Here is a 23,717-nt window from a genome sequence, read left to right as displayed (position 1 = left end):
TACAATTTTACGGGTTTTATTTGGGATTCTTTTTCTCAAGTCAATTGTCGTATTGTGACGTCACATTTTTCGCACCATTCTCGGAATTTCTTTCATAGAAGAATGAAAAGAATTTTTCGACCAATCACATTTGAGTATTTACCATGAAAACAAAGAAAAATTAATTATAATTATATGAAGAAAAACGCAAAAAAAAACCCAACAAAATTGCCAATTACTTGTGTTAGAGAGTATAGCACCAGTCTCCATTTATTATCAAATGTCCTGCTGACCTAGCTGCCGGTAATCAGTAAAACTGTTACGTGTTGTAATTATAGTTGAAAATTAGTACACTAGCTACCATATACACATGCAAAAAGCAAAACAACTTTTGTCAACATAGAGAAAGAATAGATCATGTATAAATTAAAATGTAATAATTTAATTCCAACTCAAAAACAAGGTGAGAAAATAAAATTTTATAATTTCCAACTCAAAAAGGAGGCCAGAAAATAAAATTTTATAATTTCCAACTCAAAAAAACAAGGCAAGAAAATAAAACTGTAATTCTAATGCAAAAACAAGGCAAATTTTTTTTTTTTTATTCCGATTCAAAAAAGGCGAGAAAATAAAACTGTAATTCCAAATGAAAAACAAGGCCAGAAAATAAAACTGTAATTCCAAATCAAAAACAAGGCAAGAAAATAAAATCTAGGTCTACTAACATAGCTCCCACTATAGTCTTACTGGTCGGGACCTTAAACTAAATAACAACTAAAAATATTATTCATCACATCCTTTATAAAGACATGCTACAACAAAAAATAAAAATAAATAAATAATAAAAAAAAATATTTAAACAAAAAATAACAAAAATACTGCTGCAACAACAAAAAAAAAAAAAAAATCAAAAAAGTACCATACTTGATATTACTGACCTGACTTTGGAACAATTACAAAACAAACTTGTATAGATACAAACAACAAAATAAAAAATTGTATTGTTTATATAAATGTTTGTAATGTATCATAAAACATGCTGTTCAGGTCTGGTAAGTATAAATATGGACACACTTTGGTATATGTATCACAACCAGTGTATCATGTAGGTAGGTGTGACATTTTTGAAACATCTTGCACAAATCATGGAAAACGCCATGCTCAAATCATACACTGGTTGTGATATATGCCAAAGTCTGTTCATATGTTTGTGGTTTTATCAAATATGGTACATTTTGAACTTTGAACTAACAGCTATGATATAGTACGATAGGTGCATGAAGGTAATTGTAACCTTGTCTGAATTAGAGGTAGGGGGTTCCCCTGGCTTGGCTCGAACTGCCCCGTGGCCTCCGTAAGTTACCTGTTGAAATGATTTAGTATGGACATACACTCCTCTTGCTTAAGTTAATTTGTTAGAATTTTGTTGATAAATCCTCAACTGTGTAGTCAAGTAATCTTGAAATCATGAGAGATAAAAGTACAAGAACGTATTTCTCACTAGTGTGAAACTTGAAAGTAATCTTGAAATCATGAGAGATAAAAGTACAAGAACCTATTTCTCACCAGTGTGAAACCCTGGCAGGATATCAGTACAAATTCCCTAAATCTCACAGTTGTAATATTTTTCAGAGGATATGAAACTTCACCAAACTGGACTCATGCAGAGCTGCCTACCGTGATCAGAGAATGGCTTATATGCAAGTTTATTTAAAATATACTGTTAATGTACTTATTTCAGAGGTAGTTTGATTTTAGCGCTTTTCGTACTGTTTATGCAGTGCTAATTTAGGCACATCACTAAAATTTTGAATTTAAAACTGGAAAGCAGTTGCATGTTGAGCTGGTTTCTGAGATGAAGATTTTCTGGATTTGAATCTCCCAACTGCACTAATTCATATCCACACACTGATAAAACATATTTTACGTTTTTTTCTGTGTTTGCGCTAAAATAAGCACGTTTTACAGTATACCATGCCATCAAATACTTAAAAAGTATCCCTCTTTAGTATTTTCACCCATATCCTAGAGCTCCTTAGATAACTTGAGATTATCAGATATTTGAAATATGAATATTATAAATAAAGTATGAATTCTTCGGAAATGTTTCGACTCTGACCAGAATGTCTTAGATTCTACAAATTCACAGTATATGGACTTCAAATTCAACATATTTTAATTAAATATTTTTTTTTTTTTATTAAAAATCAACAAAAATTATGATATTGCTCTGCACAACATGCAAGTCATTGATGTAAAGTCACACTAGTGCATGGACTGAAGGGTTATACTGACCTGGCTACCAGTGGCTCCATCTATAGATGATGTATTGATCCCGGTCTTCGCCCCGGCCACGCTGCCACCGTGATGCTTGTCCTTGCCCTTCACATCTGAAACAGTGCTAGTCTTACGATTGGACACGACGGAGTGAGCCTGTGAGACAGCCGCAGTGCTTGCTGAAGGTGAAGGTCACAAATGCAAGGTTAGGGTAGTGAAACAAGCAAGTGGAAGAACAAAAAGCAAGTGACAGCACAAAAAGCAAGTGACAGCACAAAACGCAAGTGACAGAACAAGCCATTGACAGCACAAAACACAAGTGACAGCACAAAACGCAAGTGACAGCACAAGCCATTGACAGCACAATAAGCAATTGACACACATTATGGAAGTGTATTAAATTTATAAGTGACAAATTAGTAGTGAGACTTGATCCTAGGACATATTAAGCACTTTGGTTTACAACACACAATCCTTGGACACATTTATAAGCAATTTGACTTACAACACACAATCCAGGGACGTATTAGGCAATTTGGCTTACAACACATAATCCTTGGACACATTAATAAGCAATTTGACTTACAACACACAATCCTTGGACACATTAATAAGCAATTTGACTTACAACACACAATCCTTGGACATATTTAGCAGTTTGGCTTACAACACACAATCCTTGGACACATTAATAAGCAATTTGACTTACAACACACAATCCTTGGACACATTAATAAGCAATTTGACTTACAACACACAATCCTTGGACAGATGTTATTAAGCAATTTGACTTATAACACACAATTCATGGACATATTAATTGGTTTGGCTTTCAATACACAATCCTGGATGGACATAGCATTAATAAGCAGTTTGAGAAAAGATGACATCATAATTATATTAACCAGTGCTTCCAAAATGTCAAAATAATATCGTCTTGTTATAAATTATAAAATAAGATAAAATCAAAACTTCCTTTTCATGAAGAGGGAATCAAATTTTATAGAAGGATCATGACCAATATCATAATTTTACAATTCCAATAGAAATTGAAATGATCGTTTACATCGTCAGAAAGACCAAATTTTGTTTTCATTATCATGAAGACTCAATGTCCATTATCTTGGTGTGGTACTTACTGGTTCCCTGTGTGTGAGCAGTCACTGCCTCGACACTCAGACCTCCACCCGCCTTCTTTTCGATTTCCTCCCCCTCCAAAAGTTTTAGCTCCTCGGCCCTCTTACGAGCAGCCTCCTGACACATCTCACGGGCGCGCATGCCTGACTTTGTTCCCGTCGAGATAGCGTCCAGGACGACCTGGTCTATCGTCAGTATAGCCGCTTCGTACATTCTGGCTAGTGCCACGGCCGTTACGGTTTTCCCTAAAAAGTACAGTCAAACCTGTCTATAACAGTCACTCAAGGAACAGAGAACAGTGGCCTTTATAGGCAGGTGTTCTAATATAGAGTTTTATATAAAATGAATTGTTAACATTGGGGGTTGAAACATTTAACCATCGGTTATTGTTATACAGAGGTGTCCTTTATAGAGAGGTTAATGATATACACAAGTGTCCTTTATAGACAGGTTGTTGTTATACAGATGTATCCTTTATAGACAAGTTATTGTTATATAGAGGTGGCCTTTACAGACAGGTTGTTATACAGAGGTGCTCTTTATAGACAGGTTGTTGTTATACAGAGGTGGTCTTTATAGACAGGTTGTTGTTATACAGAGGTGTCCTTTGTAGACAGGTTGTTGTTATATAGGTGTCCTTTATAGACAGTTTGTTGTTATACAGAGGTGTCCCTTATAGACAGGTTGTTATTATACAGGTGTCCTTTATAGACAGGTTGTTGTTATACAGAGGTGTCCTTTATATACAGGTAATTGTTATATAGAGGTGTCCTTTACAGAAAGGTTGTTATATACATGTGGCCTTTATAGACAGGTTTGTTATATACAGGTGTCCTTTACAAACAGGTTATTGTTATAAAGAGGTGGCTTTATAGACAGGTTATTGTTATATAGAGGTGTCCTTTACAGAAAGGTTGTTATACAGAGGTGGTCTTTATAGACAGGTTGTTTTTATACAGAGGTGTCCTTTATATACAGGTTATTGTTATAGAGAGGTGGCCTTTATATACAGGTTGTTTCTATATAGAGGTGGCGTTAACAGACATGTTGTTTTTATATAGAGGTTGTCTTTATAGACATGTTGTTACACAGAGGTGGCCTTTATAGACAGGTGATGCCTTACCCGACATCGGGGCACCGTTGACAATGACCGCTATCCCCCTTCGGTTGCGTGCAGCTGTTCCTTCTGGTGTAAGGTCTATCCCAAGATGGCGGGCGATGGCAGCTGATACTGGCGTAATCTCAAGCTCGCCAACTCCAAGTGCACTGGTGGACCGGGCTAACAACAGCAAAGATGCTATTAATACGACACTCTCAGAGACATTGACTTTTCAAAAAAAAAAAAAAAAACCTGACAAAAAGCATCCTATAACTTTTTGCAAAAATGGCATTGTTCAAATTTATACATATTAATAATTCTTTTGATTAATGCAATAGTTTCCTGTAAATCAGATGTCATATACCTCCGGTAATACTGATTGAACATATCTCACAACAAGAGGCCCCTTGGGCCTGCAATGCTCACCCAATACTTCATTCAAAGGAATTACTTCTATTTCCATATATAGAGCCCCACTTCTCCTTCCCCCAGATTCACCATTCAAGCATTACCTTCACTTTCCTCTTCCTTCTTCAGTCTATCCTCGATATCCTCTATGACAGACGGAGGGTGGGAGCCAGCAGCCGTACCTAAAGCTCCATCCGTCTTTACCTCAGAGTCCTCTCCTCGTCCATCACCATATCCGCTCTCACCTGTCAAACCGTCACGTCATAAATTACCACTTAAAAACCATCCAAATTTTATTTTAATTAACTTTAAGCTTTTGATTTTGGTCTCAAAATTTATCACAAATTTGAAAAACTTTTTTATTTTAATAACATTCAATTTGATATTACCTAAAAAGAACATTTGCGTAAAAATCAGTATATTGATTATAACTCTCACAAATTCCAATGAAAAAATGGACCTCAAAGCAAGTCTAACAAAAGTATGGCGGCCAGACAGACTTGCTAGAGAGACCTACCATCTTTGTCCTCCTCTAAACGAGCAGCTTCTGCAGCCGCTTCCTCAGCCTCTCTCCGGGTACGCTCAATCTCCTCCAACTTTTTCATTTGCTCTATAAAATGAAATTAATGCCCACATTGATCAAGGATCGGCTTAAACCATAGATTTATTTTTCTAGCAATAACGTGTGTTGTATATCAAGCATTTTGATATGCTGCTGCAGGGAACAAATTAACTAAATAGAATTGATGACTTTTAATTTGAATAATTTCATTTTCATTTAATTGAAGGTTCCAGGTAAACTTTATAAGTGATGAAATAATTAGTCATTGTTAAGTCAGAAATACAGGTGTTTACATCCATTGTTTTAATCTTAAGTTCTACATACCATCATAATGTTCTGTGAGTTCCTGTGGGAGTTTCTCAGATGGTCCACGCGGTGGGAGTAGGATGGTATTCATTTCATCGTAGCCCTTCATCAGACGCAGTATCTGTTAGAAAAGTAAAATTACCATCACTTATACAATTAATTTCGAAAATCATTGTCAAATGGAACTTGATAGGTTCGGAATTTTAGTCTTTGTTTGAGTATTGCCGATTATTTGTTTGTTTGTTTGATGGGTTTATTGCCCTGTGCTGCTGGGAACTTTTCTTAATATTTCAGCTGGGCTGGGCATGAGCTACAACTGCAATGCACACACATACTTGAAATTAAAACTCATTTTCAGAAGTCAATTCTAAATTTGATATATTTCATCAAAATCCATTCTAAATTTGATATATTTCATCAAAATCCATTAAGTATCTTAGGCAATAGGCTGCATTCCAAGCAAATTTAGTAGGATGGATGAAAAACAGGCTGATGTCAAAATCTGTCCACAATGATAATTAAGTAGGGTTATCAAAAAACATAACAGTGAAGATTTGCACCTACCTTTTCTTCCTCTAGGTAGTTAGAGTCAAATTCCAGATTGTAGAATTCAATAGGGAAGCTGCAAGGATTTCTAATTATAATGTCCTGTTCATCACCAGTACTATGGGGGAGAATGGGTCCAAACTCGACCATGTTTCTATCAAAGTCCAGGTGAGGCTCCCTACCCTGGCCGCGACATAACAGCAAAATCCTCTGGCTACTCTGAGCTATTCTGATGAGGATACGCTGTTCGTAGTATTTCTGAAAAAAAAAAAAAAAATAAAATATTATTCATTCTGCATCATGGTTCCTAAGATTTTCAACTTCATTGGAAAAAAAACTAATTTAATCATGTCACATTATTATGTAAACAGTAAACAACTATAAACACCCACTTTTGCTTAACCTGGTCAAAATGGTTTTAGCTTTAAGACCAGGTTTGTTGGATTTTATATATATCTTTCAAGGTAAGTCTCGACAAATATTCATTCAATTGACAAATTATTTTGTCTGCATGACCCAACAGTCCTGTAACACTGTGACAGTATAAAACACCAGTAATACTTTAACAGTAACTATTAATACCTCTTCCGTTGGCATGAACTTCACTTGAACATTCTGTCGTTGGCCAGGTACCAGAGTACCAGTAGCTGGCATTATCTCAAAGTGTCGCGGCTTCTGTTTCTCTTGTTTCATCTTACGGCGTAAGTGCATGGGGACATGTTTGTCCAACTGTCGAACGAGAAAAACAAAACGTAAAATGCCTTTCAAACTTTGCAGTTAATGGTACTAACAATTTTATTATTATGTAGATTTGTGATGATGTTTTATTTTCTATTTTTCCGTCTGTGGTGAGATAATACTGACCTTTTTGCTGTCCTTGTCAGCAGGCAGGGAGTTCCACTCACACTTGACCTGTTGATGATTGTGAAGCTGGATAGTGATGACCTTACATTCACCACACTTTGTCTCGTTGAAGTCTAATGTATCGTCAGAGATTTCCATATCTGGCATTGTCACCTTCGCTCGGAGTCGAATCTGGATAACCGGCCCATTTATAATCTGAAAAAAAACAGAGAATAAAGACATGGAAACGAAATCGTAAATCTAAATCAAAATAATAAAAAAGATGACAAAATAGAAATAAAACATAGTTTTACATTGAGACCTATGAGAATGTACAGGAAGACTAAGACCAGGTGTTCCGGAAGGTTAAGCATTTTCTGCTTTATAGACTTAACACCATACAAATGAAGATCAAATCTGGCAGGTTAAGTAATATTCTCACAACTAGAACTATATGGGATGGTCACGATGGAAGCCCTCTAGCATCATGATTCAAGACGAGGACAATTCAAAGCACTGAGGTTAAATGGAAAAGATTGGATTCTTAAATCAATACAAACTTTGATAATGGCAAGTGAAAAATGATTTATGTCGTTACAATAATCCTCAAGTGGTATACTTACATTGATAGGAACAACGGTTTCCACAGATCCCTCCGATAGATTCGCACCTCTTGGATCAAAACTAACAACAAAGTCCACTGTCTCGTGATCGGGTGATCCAGGAAGGTTCCTGACCCGGTCCAACTCCACGTGGAATCCAAAATGGTGGATATCTTCTCGCTCCACCTGGAAGGACGTAGGGAACCAGCCAGTGTTTGTGGCTCGTACAATATGTGTCCTCACCGTTCCCAACACGACGTAGCCAAAGTCTAGCAGGTACTCTGGTAGTTTCGATCTGCAAGGTAAATTTTATGGTTAATAGCAAAATTTTTGTAATGTCTTGCTACAGGGATTTTCCTACAATTTTTCAACTAGGTCCAGGGTCCATTGAATTGGGAATTTCTACGCGACAAAATGTGACATTGGGAAAAACAAAAAATTGTGAAATTCATACAAATTTCAGTTTTTCTTTGATGAATATTGCCTTTATATTAATTTGTTTTATTTCATTTTGTTATCTATAGCTGTTTTTTTATTTTTCAAAAGTGCCTTAGTATATGTCATTGTAGATAAAACTAACTTAATCATTCTAAAGTGATTTCAAAATTGGGAATTTTTCAGTGGTAAAATGGGAAATTTCACAAGATTTTTTAGGGGAATGGGTCCTTTTAACAGACCCTGTTTCTACTGTAGGAAAATCCATGTGCTATCCCTGCTTGAACCTTCTTGTCTCAAAACTCTTTAAAGAAATAACTGTGAGGGTGTATTTTGTACATATTACATACAAGACGGACGGAGAGGAAACCTATAGTCCACCTTTTCTCACAGGTAGGGGATTAATAATTCTAGCAACTTCTTAATGTTGATGAAAAGACAAAACATTCCTGGACCAGTAGAATGAGTATAAAAAAAATCAGGTTAAAATACATTTAATATAATCATAATACATTCAGATTATTTAACATATATAGCTATATTATCATTGATGATGATGTTGCTAATATTGCAGTGACTTTGGTTTGTTTTTGTTTAATGTCCTATTAACAGCCAGGGTCATTTAAGGACGTGCCAGGTTTTGGAGGTCGAGGAAAGCCGGAGTACCCAGAGAAAAAACAATGGCCTACGGTCAGTACCTCGCAACTGCCCCACGTAGGTTTCAAACTTGCAACCCAGAGGTGGAGGGCTAGTGATAAAGTGTCGGGACACCTTAACCACTCGGCCATCGCGACCCCTGTAGTAACTAACAAGAACTCACTTGACTTTCTTTCGTCTGGGTCGCCCCTCCGTGTCAGTAGACTCACGGGTCTCGTTACTATCCGGCGGGGTTGTGTCAAGTCCAGCATTTATTCGTGCCGATTGGTTATTCTGCGTATCCATGGCGAACTCCTTGACAGTCATCCTTTCTAGCTCCATCTGCACTTCCAACTCTGGTGGCTGAGTGGGCATGTCCTGTACCATAAATATATATCTCAACAACTGAAGCTTTCTTTTAAAGGTTGAAACAATTCATTCACGTACAGGTTTCTGCAGATGTTCAGTAATAAAAAAAAAAAATTTTTTTGTTCTATCATGTTACAAATATTAAAGAAAAAAGAAATTCACAAATAACAATTAGGCAAAGCATAAGCAAGATTTGGGTACAGAAAATTGTTGGAAAGATGAGAAAGTCTTTACCTGTGTCATGAGCGGGTCCCCAGGCACACGTTGTGACGAGGGGAGACAACTCTGGGGACGTTCTGTCAGTGGTTTGTTGAAAGTTCTGGCAGAATATAGATTCTCCTTTGCTTGTCTTACTGTTTCCTGGTAATGTCCCTCTGGGTCCGAAGTCCGTGGCAGGTCAAGAGATATCCGTGGAAACACACCCTCTCCTTGGATACAAATCTTGTCTGGTTCAAAGTGAGCCACTTGGATGTGGAATGTTTTGGAGAACACTTCTGGCACGCCAGGAAGATACTTGATGACTAGCTTCTGCTCCGACAATGGTTCCACAAAACCCTTGAACAAGTCAATAGTCAGGTTTTTATATAAGTTAAGTTAATTTCTGCTGCAGAACTTGAAATAAGTCCTTTACACCAGACTCATTGATATAAATAAGATAAACCTAAGAAAAGCAAAACTATTTTCCAGAAGAATACAATTGTAACAGTAAGTTATACCAGTGTTTCTACATTGAAACTACACTCTCAAGGCTTAATCAAATATTATCTCTATCATATCAGCATATCAAATTTTGATACTGGCCTCAATCTAAGACGGAGGCTCTGATTGTGACCCTGACTTGAGATAGAAGTCCTGATTGTGACCTTGACCTCTGGTGGAGCTCCAGATTATGACCTTGACCTGAGATAGAGTTCTAGATTGTGACCTTGACCTGAGATGAAGTTCTTGATTGTAACACTGACCTCAGTTGAAGGTCTTGATTGTGACCTTGACCTCAGTTGAAGGTCTCAATTGTGACCCTGACCTCAGTTGAGGGTCTCGATTGTGACCTTGACCTCAGTTGAAGGTCTCAATTGTGACCTTGACCTCAGTTGAAGGTCCTAATTCTGACTATTCTGAGTTTACCCTAGTGAGTACTTACAGTGTGAGGTACCATGATAGGAATTCCAGGAGCAGGCTTCTTGGACAGAGTAGGGTCCATTCCCATGGCACAAAATTCAAAACCGACCTTCCCAGTGTTACAAAGGGTTATTTCTGCTGAAGCCACATGGTCATACATCTGTAAACAAACAAGTCATACTCCCTTACTTTACATATGGATTATTTACATAGAATACAATGCGAGAAGGCAATTTACTCTCATCTCCCAACCCCTACACATACTTGTTTTTGATAATCAATATTTTCACAAACCTGTTTTAGATAATCAAAATTTTTACATACCTGTTTTCGATAATCAATATTTTTCACATACCTGTTTTCGATAACCAATATTTTTCACATACCTGTTTTAGATAATCAATATTTTCACAAACCTGTTTTAGATAATCAAAATTTTTACATACCTGTTTTCGATAATCAATATTTTTCACATACCTGTTTTAGATAATCAATATTTTTCACATACCTGTTTTCCATAATCAATCTCCTTGCAGTCAATTTTGTAGTCCACTAAGGAAGCCTCTCCTTTGAGGAGAAGTTCGTAGGTGGGGCCTCCCTCTACTTCACAGATCGCCTTGGTCTCCCCCCAGATGTCTGCATGGCCATAGAAGGTCATGGTGACTTGCTCAGTGTCGCCTGGCTGTAGTATTCCATACAGTGGCAGGATATCGAACACCTCCTCTATACCTACTGGGGTTTCTTCTCGATTGTTCTCCAACAAGGCGCTCAGGGCGCGATTTGTCTGAAGAGGATCTTCATCAAGGGCAATGTCACGGAGAGAGGTCAAACTTAAGCGCAATCCCTCCATTTGGTTTTTATCAACACCTCCCTCTGGGGCCTCTTCCTGCTCCAGTTGGCCCTTTTCCGGCCTTTCATCATCGCTGTCGACAGCCTTCAGACTTTCGTCGTCCTGTGTGTGGAAGCTGGACTGGTGTTCCTCTGTGGCTTTGTTGTCAAATGAGCGGTCAGACTCTTGTTCCTTTTGAAGGTCCTCTGCGTCACCATGGATACTGCTGCCTAGCAACACCTCACTTTCCTAGCAACAGATAATTTTACTCATATTGAAGTTGAAATGTGATCACTTTCCTAGCAACAAATAATTTTACTCATATTGAAATTGAAATGTGAACTAAGTAAAAGATAGAGTTACATACTAACTCCACAAAATGTTCAGGAGAGAATTATCAACATAATTTTTTTCTAAAGTAACAGTTTAAGGATCCGAGATTTGAACGGTCTTTCGTGATTTGTTACGTTAACACAAACCTTTGTCGGTTCATGGTCGGCCTTCTCCTCTTCCTCCTTCACCTCCTCATTGTCGGCCAGATGTGTCTGTGATGGCTCCTGTATGAGGACAGCTATCTCCGGCTGGACCTCCGCGGCCGCCTCCTCTGTCTCCTCGATCTGGGGCAGCGTCACTACCGGTTTTGGCGGGTGTCTGATCACCACATTCGGCTCCTTACCGACCAGGAACGACCAGCGGTACTTCACCTCCATCGGACTATTGTTGGTAATGTTAACGTACCGAGTGACCTCTGTATCATTTAAAATACATCCAAAGTCTACCACTGTCTTCTCAAAGTCAATGTTAGGAAAGTACACCTCTCCTCTCAATGCTATGTAATCCTGGAAAAAACAAGTGTCAACCAATCAGCAGCCATTTTGAAAAAAGCAATTATCATAAAAAAAAAGTCAGGATGCACAACTACATGTTGTACCGATTATACAAGCCAAGTTTTGTTGAAATCGGAACAGTACTTTAGTAGGAGTTGTCCGGACAAGCCTCAACCAATCAAAGCCATGGTCATTTTGAAAAATGCATATCGTAAAAAAAAAAAGTCGGGATGCACAACTACATGTTGTACTGATTATACAAGCCAAGTTTTGTTGAAATTGGAACAGTACTTTAGTAGGAGTTGTCTGGACAAGATATATGGATGACAGACTGACAGACAGGCTGATTCCAGTATACTGCTCCTAACTTCGTTACAGGGGTTTTTAAAAAATTTTCTGGTAACAAAACTGATGAAAAGTTGTGAAAAAAGTTTGAAGGTCACAGACTCGACCTCTTTCTCACGTTTTCTCCACGTACTCTGTTTTATAAGTTTTAGATATATTAAAAACTTGTTTCACAATAATTATTATTGATAAATAAATAAAGATTATCTATATGTTCCTTGCAATCAAACTTACTATATGAGGATGTTCCCGGTAGGTGACATGGAGAATCTCGTCAATGGTACGTATGTGGAGGTCATCTTTATAGGCCGGATCAAACTGGATCATCAGCGTATACTCTTCATTAACATCAAGTCGGACTTCCTGTTAGATATAAAAATAGCAATTACAGCGTGCTGTGACAATTCATTGCTGTATTACATTGCTGTACTGTAAACATAACAATTGATTGCTGTTACATCATTGCAATACTGTAAATATAACAATGATTGCTAAATGTATTGCATTGCTGTACCGTAAATATAACTTTATAATTGATTTTTGTATTACATTGCTGTACTGTAAATATAACTTTACAATTGACTGCTGTATTACATTGCTGTACTGTAAATATAACTTTACAATTGATTGCTGTATTATATTGCTGTACTGTAAATGTAACTTTACAATTGATTGCTGTATTACATTGCTGTACTGTAAATGTAACTTTACAATTGATTGCTGTATTACATTGCTGTACTGTAAATGTAACTTTACAATTGATTGCTGTATTACATTGCTGTACTGTAAATGTAACTTTACAATTGATTGCTGTATTACATTGATGTACTGTAAATATAACTTTACAATTGATTGCTGTATTACATTGATGTACTGTAAATATAACTTTACAATTGATTGCTGTATTGCATTGCTGTACTGTAAATATAACTTTACAATTGATTGCTGTATTGCATTGCTGTACTGTAAATATAACTTTACAATTGATTGCTGTATTACATTGCTGTACTGTAAATATAACTTTACAATTGATTGCTGTATTACATTGCTGTACTGTAAATATAACTTTACAATTGATTGCTGTATTGCATTGCTGTACCGTAAATATAACTTCACAACTGATTGCTGTATTACATTGCTGTACTGTAAATATAACTTTACAATTGATTGCTGTATTGCATTGCTGTACCGTAAATATAACTTCACAATTGATTGCTGTATTGCATTGCTGTACGGTAAATATAACTTTACAATTGATTGCTGTATTGCATTGCTGTACTGTAAATATAACTTTACAATTGATTGCTGTATTGCATTGCTGTACTGTAAATATAACTTTACAATTGATTGCTGTATTGCATTGCTGTACTGTAAATATAACTTTACAATTGATTGTTGTATTGCATTGCTGTACCGTAAATATAACGTTACAATTGATTGCTGTATTGCATTGCTGTACTGTAAATATAACTTTAAAATTGATTGTATGGAGGTTTGGTTATATAACTCACCGTTTCTGAAGTTGGTGAGCCATCGTCCAAAATAATCTGAAAGGGATGCTGTAGCTTCAGACCGGTGGACAGGGGCAACGTGGACACATTTGTCATTTTCAGCTCTCTAACCTGGAGGCTGAGTTCCTCCTCTGGTTTCTGTATTAACAGAAATATTTAGTATTAGAATCGGTCGACATCTGTCAGAGAAGAACCCTTGTGTGTGCATCACTGCGCCACAATATGTAGTATTTACAGTTAGTGTAACAGTATAAAAAATTACTATCCATCTTAATTACTTATGATGAACAATATGTCATGTTATGGAGGTTCAGGTACGAAGTTTTTTGAAGGACATTTCAAATTTCCCTTGGTCTCTTGTTGTGCCTACTCAATTTTTAGTCTGATCAGGAATACAAAATGGCTGACAGGTGGCCATATTGGATTTTGACAGCTGAAGTTTGCTAATTTGCTATATTCGAGTCTAGCCTGTAGTAGACTTAAAACCAATTCCAAACCAATACCAGGTATTTCAACCCTACCTCAGTACAAGGAGAGTACCATATTCCAACATTTCCACAATTATCTGAACCCCCATCAAAATTCTTTTCCATATATCAGAGAACAATGACCCGTCAGAGACAATTGAATGTGGCCTAAGGGAAATAACTCTTCTTCACCATCATTCCATATTTCAATTGGCCTGTCATTTATAAGAAGTTTATCCTTTACAACTAACATATCTAAAAGTACCCTTTCAACACTTGTGTGAAAGAGCTTATATGGGCATTAAGCCTATTGCCCAATTACCCATTGAATTAATTTAATAATTTTTCTGTGAAATGAAAATCATGGCATATCAGTGATCGCCAGTCAATGGCCTGATGTATACTCTATACAGCTATAGCTCTAACCTTGTCAACCCTGAAGTATACTGCTTTGGTGGAGAACTCTAATAGCGGACTGATGAAGTCGGCTGATACGTCCACTCTCATGATTAACTCCTTCCCTCCCTGTCGTCCAATGATCGCGTGACACAACATCCTCTCTTTCACATTTTGAGGACTGTAAAGAAAAAAAAACACAAAAGTAAAATTTGTGTCAAATAATTTTTACTTTCTCAAAATCAAAACTACACAGACAATGAATTTCATTTAAAATGTTCCGATGCTCTTTTCTAATGGAATAGCACATATTCGTCACCTGAACTCAGCTTTTTTTGCCCTGGATCTTTTTTAAAATAATGGATTTCATTTCTCCTGCGTTTTCCTGATAATTTCGTAATTTCTATTTCTAGTTATCCCAAAAAACCTAAATTATATAACGTGTGTAAGGCTAGACTGAATAAGATACTTACCTGTCAACCAGTCCCTCAATATGCATGTCCATACTGGCACCAGGTGAAAGGTCAAACCTGTTGGGGTTCAGTTTGAATATGGGCCGTCTCGGTTCTGGTGGTGGGGGAGTGTTCTGAAAATTATATCATTAAATCCTTTAATCTGGATCATCATATAAAATCTGAAACTTTATATCATAATAACATATCATAATTAATTATACAGTTTAAAACTGTATATCATAATTATATACTGTATACATAGTAAACAAAAATACAGTTTTATGAAGAAAAAGACAATTGCTCTAGTCAGATAGCAGTAAAAACTTGGACGTACTTTGAACTTCATGTCAAGTGCATTGTAGGAAGCCATTTCCTTTTTAGCCTTGGCGATGGGACCAAAGCCATCCAAACTCCAGACAAGCTGTTGGTGGCGTCGACTCTTGTTGGTCAAGGTGAAGGTCTTCTGTAGGGGCCGGTTACTGGTAAAATAAACACAAATATGTTACATAATCTTAGTAGACAACAGATCTATCAGTACCCGGTATATTCAAATAAGATATTGTCAGGTTTGTTGATAACAACTTGACCTTATATTTGTCAGCGACAACTTTACCTGCGGTTTCATTATCAATGACAAAATTACCTGTCGTGAGGTTTGTCAGTGATAACTTTACCTAAGATTTGTCAGTGATTACTTTACCTGAGATTTGTCAGTGATAACTTTACCCGCAGTTTGTCAATGATAACTTTACCTGAGTTTTGTCAGTGATAACTTTACCTGAGGTTTGTCAGTGATATTTTAACTTTACCTGAGGTTTTTAATGATAACTTTACCTGAGGTTTGTCAGTGATAACTTTACCTGAGGTTTGTCAGTGATAACTTTACCTAAGATTTGTCAGTGACAACTTTACCTTATGTTTGTCAGAGATAACTTAACTTATGTTTGTCAGTGATAACTTTACCTAAGATTTGTCATTTACCTGAAGTTTGTCAGTGATAACTTTACCCGAGGTTTGTCAGTGATAACTTTACCTAAGATTTGTAACTAATAACTTTACTTGAGATTTGTCATTAATAACTTTACCTGAGGTTTGTCAGTGATAACTTTACATAAGTTTGTCAGTGATAACTTTACCTGAGGTTTGTCAGTGATAACTTTACATAAGTTTGTCAGTGATAACTTTACCTGAGGTTTGTCATTTACCTGAGATTTGTCATTTACCTGAGGTTTGTCAGTGATAACTTTACCTGAGGTTTGTCGTAACTTACCTGAAGTTTGGTCCTAGGTTGAGGTGAGAAGTCAGTGGAGGATCAGACACAATAGTAGTGCCTTGTCCGTATGCAGTCAGGGGGATGTGACGAACCTGACTTTCCAAAAAGTTCACTTGCAATTTATCCTGGAATCTGTCAACAACAACAACAATAATTATGCTGAAAACATATTTACAATGGTACATATTTTTGCGATAGATTCCAATAAATCAGTTAAAAAAGAATTGTGTGCCAACTTCATCACTGAGCGACCCCCTTACCTCACACAATCATTGAGGTTAGCTGTTACTGTCAGCTCCAGCGTCTTCTCTGCTGGGATTTCTCCCTCGGATGGCTCTACACGGAACACCGATTTGTTTCTCACCTAAAAAAAAATTTTTTTTACAAATCTACCCCTAATCAACACTCTTAATAAACAATCCTTATTAACCCTTATCATGCTAATCATGTAATTACTTCCCTTTGCCCTCAATGCTGAATAAAACAGTGAAAAACAGCAAAAAATGTGTTTACTTTTCATTTTAATACTGTGAATTCATTTTCAGGTTTATCTACATAAACCATATACTTTTTTTTAAAGTTTACAACCTCCTCTTCATATGTTGACCAATATTCAACAAGTTGACTCTTATGAACAATCCCAATGGCGATAATTAGAGCAAAAAAAATGTTTATTTCAGGTACGTTGGTATTACGCCATTTGCCAATTCGACTATGGGGGGGCCAGGTTCTCGCGATTTGCTTCAAGACGTTGATTAGCATATCTATTTGTTTCCGTCACAACAGTCTCAACGAATTCTTGTGTAAAGAATTTGTTTACAAAATCGATCGGTTCCATATCATCATCTAAGTTAAACTTGATACGAGACGTACCTGTGAATGGCGCATTTACTGGTATTGTATCATTACGAGACCAGTCGGTATCTTCTTCGAATTCACGATCTCTTACGCTTTGATCCATCGGGATCTGTCTTTGAATTACAACATTATTTACTAAATCAATGTCCTCGAAACCTTCAAATTCTTCCTCGGCGTCAGAATCAAAATATTCACGGAGGAACGCATCCCTTTCTTTGTCGTCCGCAAAAGCTGACTCACTCCAGTCAGACATTTTGTATCGAAGGTCACAACAGTGAAGGAAACCTCCGATAGTATTTTTATTAGCCAATCAAATTACTCAGAATTACTGCAAAGGCATGTTGGGAAGGTATGACGTCAATTACTATTATAGTACTACCGATTGCAGGCAATCCCGTATCTATTTTTGGACGGTATATAAACACAACCTCGGAAAGCAGCATATGTCGCGATTAGCAGACACAGACTTGGATCGGCGCCGCGGCATTTGCCGCATTTAGCACGATAAGGGTTAACAATATTCTAAGATTTCTCTCAACTTTTGATGAAGGTGAAACAGAAATCTGAGAGACCATTAAATTATGCATTAAATTTTGAACCTCATTATCTCTCAGTCGGCCAGGTAATAAAAACTGTTGAGACATAAGAGTAGTCGAGGTTAACGATTATGCTTTATATAGATTTTCACCTGAAACAGGATTGGAATTTGAACATCATGATAAGCTTTGAGGTATCAGTGTCCGAGATCAAAAAGTTTCATAATTGTATTTCACTTATTCATGCAAAATCTTTCTAAAAGTAACATTCCATGAATCACTAAAACCAAAACTTCTTAATTCATTCTTTACCTTTTGAATTTAAGAACTTGATCTTACCATATGTGCCGTGAACTTTGCTGGAATGAGGGATTCATTAGACAGTGTGACTTTCATAGGAGTGTCCGTCAGTACCGGGATTACGTTCCAGTCGATGTCCATCGGAGAGATGTGTACGACAGGACCCTCTCCAGTACAGCTCATCTGTACAGACTGAAAAGACACACCAGTTATACAACCGTGTCCATAAGTTTGTATACTTTTACTACTTACTGATAAATACTGTTAATATACTTATTTTAGCGTGCTAAAATTTTAGCGCAGAACCAAATTAAAACTGATTAGTGGAATGATAAATTAGTACACCGACAATTCTTGTCTCATAAAACATTAAGCTACCATTAAAACAATACAAATTTAGCGAAATTCTTCAAACGTAAAAATCGCTAAAATAAGATTACCGCTATAATATGTACATTTACAGCAAGTTATATAACCATTGTCTCTAATATATATATATAACATTGGCTTCGTACAAAATGAAAATGTAAAATGTTTTCCTTCATACCAGTATGACGGTTAAGAATGAATTTTTCTTCCTTTTACATTTAAAATAAAAGTAAAAAAATTTTTAAAAAATGTTTGGTATATAATATAAGACTGTTACCACCTGCCTAATAATCATTTATTACTTATATCATATATAATATCATATATCTAGAAATAGTACTAATTTAAAAGATAACTTACCAGTGGAGGATCTGGACTTCCAAATATGGAGAAATAGGAAATAACGTGTTGTTCCTCCAACATCTCAGCCTGTATAACCATGGGGACTTCACACAGAGAGTGGGGCTCCACGATTCCCTACAAAGTCATCGCTACCTCATATAAATATTAGAACACAGGCCCCTGTGTCTCACAAAGAGAGTGGGGCTCCACGATTCCCTACAAAGTCATCACTACCTCATATTAATATATAAACAACACAGGCCCCTGTGTCTCACAAAGAGAGTGGGGCTCCATGATTCCCTACAAAGTCATCGCTACCTCATATTAATATATAAACAACACAGGCCCCTGTGTCTCACAAAGAGAGTGGGGCTCCATGATTCCCTACAAAGTCATCGCTACCTTATATTAATATATAAACAACACAGGCCCCTGTGTCTCACAAAGAGAGTGGGGCTCCACGATTCCCTACAAAGTCATTGCTACCTCATATTAATATATATACAACACAGGCCCCTGTGTCTCACACAGTGTGGGGCTCCACGATTCCCTACAAAGTCATCGCTACCTCATATTAATATATACAACACAGGCCCCTGTGTCTCACACAGAGAGTGGGGCTCCGCGATTCCCTACAAAGTCATCGCTACCTCATATTGATATATATACAACACAGGCCCCTGTGTCTCACACAGAGAGAGTGGGGCTCCACGATTCCCTAAAAAGTCATCGCTACCTCATATTAATATATATACAACACAGGCCCCTGTGTCTGACACAGAGAGAGTGGGGCTCCACGATTCCCTACAAAGTCATCACTACCTCATATTAATATATATACAACACAGGCTCCTGTGTCTTACACAGAGAATGGGCTCCACGATGCCTGATGATCAATTATTGTATTTGATGATAAACCTGGAGTAGGACTTTGATAGTTTAGGACTATTTTATATGATAAACCTTGAATAGGACTTGAACTTTAGTTTAGGACTATTTTATATGATAAACCTGGAGTAGGACTTACCTTTGGTTTAGGACTATTTCATATGATAAACCTAGAGTAGGACTTTACCTTTAGTTTAGGACTATTTTATATGATAAACCTGGAGTAGGACTTACCTTTGGTTTAGGACTACTGTATGTGATTGGTGTGTCTCTATCTATATGTTGTTGGATTAATTCGTATTTGGCAGGAAGATCAGTGTCGTTATGGAGCTTGACACTGTGTTCGTAGGAATGCCTCAGGAAACATCGGCCGTAGTCAAGCATCGGACTCAGTACGGACACATTTGGCACAATGCACCTGTAAATACAAAGGTTTGGCATGATTGTAACTTTTGTACAATTTAGCAGGAGCTAATAACTAAACAAAATATTGTGAAAAACTGCTATTAATAAAACCTTTTGATGTACCACCCAAAAACTACTGACATCAAATTGAATTTGATCAGTAATCCTGATGTGAGAGTAAGCAATGGGATCGTTCTTTGATTTCACAAGAAAAATAAGAGTCCAGTTTTCAAGGAAACGACCGTTATGTTGAATATTAAATGAATAACAAAAATACCTTAAATTGTTTTGTTTTCAATTTCATAATCGTAATTCTGGAGATATTGACGATTGTATTCCACCAACTTATTATCATACCGATTATAACAACCTAATGATTTCCAACATGTTGATAAAATCACATGTCTTGCATAATATTCAAAGGAAAAAAAGTTTCATTATCATTACGTTTTTACATTACACATTATGTAGATATATCAAATGAAACGGATGACGTTTTCATGAAGAAATATTGCAGATCCTACGCATTCAATCACCACATGTAACGACGATTACTGAGCAGATGAAAAGATTAAAACGTGTCCATTCCACAAGAGTTTATGTGGCCATTAAATTTAGTTTGTAACATCACAGACCTATATTCAATACTTGCATCATTAACTTTGAGGCAGGAGACCACAGTATACATACTTTGCGTGAATCGGCAGCGACAGGATTTCCTCGCCAACATTGTCTACATCAACCACCATAACCATCTCGTACTTCTTAATCGTGTTCGAGATGAACTTAACGGTGATTTTGGTCTCACTTTGAGGTTGAAGAGTTCCAGATGCTGGAATGATCTCGAACTCCCTCGAGGGCCCTGCCCCTGGTTTGGGTAGGGGAGAGCTGGAATCACTTTCGAGGTCGCTAGTGCAGCAGATACTGTCCGTGTTACCGTCTCCCGGCACTCGTAAGTGGAAAGTCATAGGCACAAGGGATGTGTTTTTTAACATACAAGTCTGGGTGTTGAGGAATCCTGACAAAAACAGAGATAGGAAATAAAAGTTCTGTTCCTGGGAAACAGGAGCTAATTCTGTGCAATCTAAATGATCTGAATTTGTATCATTTACTGTAAACGTGGTTGTTTTCGTGGGGGGTTAATTTCGTGATTTTGATATGTAAACTATACCCATGAGTGTAATTTTCGCGCTCGATCCACCCATTTGTAGTTCGAGATTATGCAAATTGATATCCAAATTATACGCATGAGGGAAATCTTCACAAACAAAAGAATTTTCCCCTCACATAAATTTCCATGCTTACAGTATTTTCACGAATCAGTGATGAAGACTTTCTCTCACATTTTTGATATATTTAACTCTGTACCATTTATCACCAAAGCATCTAGGTTGTTGTAATATATTACAAACTTTCATTTTATAAAACATGTATATCATGAGTGATACATGGGGAGGATTCATATAAAGCATTGCCTGCACCATTTATTGGGTCCTGTCCCAAATTGGTTTCAACCAAAGTTAAATTCAAACATATTAAAAATCTTGTGCTTCAAAATTTAGAATACCCCGTACGTACGTATGTATGATTTATACACTATTTCAGTCCATCGTCACGACTTACCGTATGAAACAACCCCAAACCTGAGCTTTGGGACATTGAACTGAAAAGTTGGTCCTATCACAGAGCCACTGAAATAGATATAAATAAGTCTATAACCATATCTCAACATGACAATATATATATATATATATATAAAAAAAATGGCAAAGACAACAAACTACTTATCAAAGAATAAGATGTTTCTGGGTTTCATTTTCTTCAATAAATATTTGCAGAGATTCAGTTAGGACTGAAAATGACAGACTAATATCATCATTGTGACATCATAATATGGACAATGACATCATGTATTTTAAATGTACATAGCACAAGAAAATGGCCACTCTTGTATGATTTTGCCCTCCACAAACTTGTCAAAACGTATGTTTTTTTTTAGTTATGAGATAAAAAGCATCTTTTTAATATCTTGTTTTCATTTCATATGAGATTTTATGAAACTTGCCTAAAAGTTTTATTTTGTTGTTGACAATAAGGCTCGCAAAAATATAAACTTCTAAGAGTTGTTTCATGAAATCTATACAAACTGAAAACTCATTTAAGATCCTACATTTAAGCATTGATGTCATTTTTTTTTAGTTTCATCGGGGTATGAAACAAATTTTGTTTGCAAACTGTATGAATCCGCAAACAAAATTTAACTAAAAAAAAATTGACATCAACGCTTATAATCAATTTTTGAAAATGATTTTCTAATTTAAAACATGTTTTATGTACAATTTTACTGGTTTTAAATGGGATCCTTTTTCTCAAATCAATACGCAACGTCAATTGTCGTATTGTGACGTCACATTTTTCGTGCCATTCTCGGAATTTCTTTATAGAAGAATGAAAGGATTTTTCGACCAATCACATTTGAGTATTTACCATGAAAACAAAGAAAAATTAATTATAAACCGTTTATTAAATGAGATAAAATGTATCAAGATTTTAATGTTACGAAAGGGACACAATATGGAAAGTTTATTATACACAAACTAGTGTATATAGATATAAGTCTGTACCTGAACTGGACCTCCAGTATTTCGGGCTGGCCATCTATTTGGAACTTGAAGGTTTCCTGGAAGTCTCCGAGGTAGGGACTGGAAAAGGAGATGTGGATAGCCTGGTGGCCGCCTGGCATCACGATGCCTTCCGAAGGGTTGAAGCTAAAACACGGTCCAAAGATGCTGGAGTTCGGCATCACACTATAAATAGCATCAATGTCACCTTTATTCGCAAGCACAACCTCGTAAGTGTGCTTAGAGCCAATGAAAATATTCCCCATGTCTAAGGATTCAAACGAGAATTGTACATTCGGTCCAATACCATCGCCGCGAATCCTCAAGGGCAGACGACTCTCTCGCCCAGTTACATCACAGAAGGCAGTCCTTGTGTAGCTTTGAGCTTCTCTTGGCTTGAATATTACATTGACTTCAAAGCTAGAGTTTGGCCAAATGTCTCCCTCGACAGGCTCAATCTTAACCACATCATCGTTAAAAAGCATGTTGTCATTTTCCACCAGCTGAAAACCAAAATTTCTGATGATGAATTCTTAAGTGTCATAACTTACACAGATTTTTTTTTTCATTTCAGAACATTTCATTTTGTAGAAATTGCAAACAATCTAACATAAGAACTTAATTGTGAACAGGCAAATCCTGTGAAGTTAAAGCAATCTCCTTAATTTACAAATATTAGATATTATATAGAACTATTCAGAATAAGTAAAAAAAACTTTGAATCCAAGAAAATATGCAGATTGCGGTAATGCTTTATAAAATTTGACAAAAAATTACTGAAAACCCCTGTTTTTTTTTAGGTAAATAAGAGAAGTTTGTTCCTACCATCCTTCTATTCTGGAAAGTCCGTCCCAGTATGGAAAGTTTATCACGAAGAGTGGGATCCTGGACACATTCCTGGAGGAACTTCTCGGTATCGGACTCTTCCTCTGATGTTAGTGTGCTGGTCATTCTGTACAGATAATATATAATTATAG

General features: G+C 36.6%; 1 protein-coding gene across 1 annotated transcript in view; it reads right to left on the bottom strand.

Annotated features, from left to right (window-relative positions):
• The window catches only part of LOC117338137 (hydrocephalus-inducing protein-like), a 77,013-nt gene that overhangs the window by 44,695 nt on the left and 8,601 nt on the right, over positions 1–23,717 (bottom strand). Inside the window, 30 exon segments of the mRNA XM_033899351.1 lie at positions 1,274–1,342; positions 2,275–2,435; positions 3,396–3,638; positions 4,517–4,672; positions 5,005–5,145; positions 5,418–5,510; positions 5,787–5,889; positions 6,333–6,572; positions 6,897–7,043; positions 7,179–7,373; positions 7,781–8,054; positions 9,015–9,208; positions 9,434–9,754; positions 10,341–10,478; positions 10,827–11,396; positions 11,627–11,986; positions 12,554–12,682; positions 13,831–13,968; positions 14,724–14,874; positions 15,167–15,279; positions 15,483–15,627; positions 16,419–16,553; positions 16,682–16,785; positions 18,155–18,307; positions 18,845–18,961; positions 19,949–20,132; positions 20,810–21,137; positions 21,743–21,810; positions 22,744–23,243; positions 23,566–23,692. Of these exon segments, the coding sequence (XP_033755242.1) occupies positions 1,274–1,342; positions 2,275–2,435; positions 3,396–3,638; positions 4,517–4,672; positions 5,005–5,145; positions 5,418–5,510; positions 5,787–5,889; positions 6,333–6,572; positions 6,897–7,043; positions 7,179–7,373; positions 7,781–8,054; positions 9,015–9,208; positions 9,434–9,754; positions 10,341–10,478; positions 10,827–11,396; positions 11,627–11,986; positions 12,554–12,682; positions 13,831–13,968; positions 14,724–14,874; positions 15,167–15,279; positions 15,483–15,627; positions 16,419–16,553; positions 16,682–16,785; positions 18,155–18,307; positions 18,845–18,961; positions 19,949–20,132; positions 20,810–21,137; positions 21,743–21,810; positions 22,744–23,243; positions 23,566–23,692 (5,797 nt within the window).

Source organism: Pecten maximus, chromosome 11, assembly GCF_902652985.1.
Source record: "Pecten maximus chromosome 11, xPecMax1.1, whole genome shotgun sequence".
In the NCBI taxonomy this organism is placed as follows: Eukaryota; Metazoa; Mollusca; class Bivalvia; order Pectinida; family Pectinidae; genus Pecten; species Pecten maximus.
This window is presented reverse-complemented; position numbering and strand designations above follow the sequence as displayed.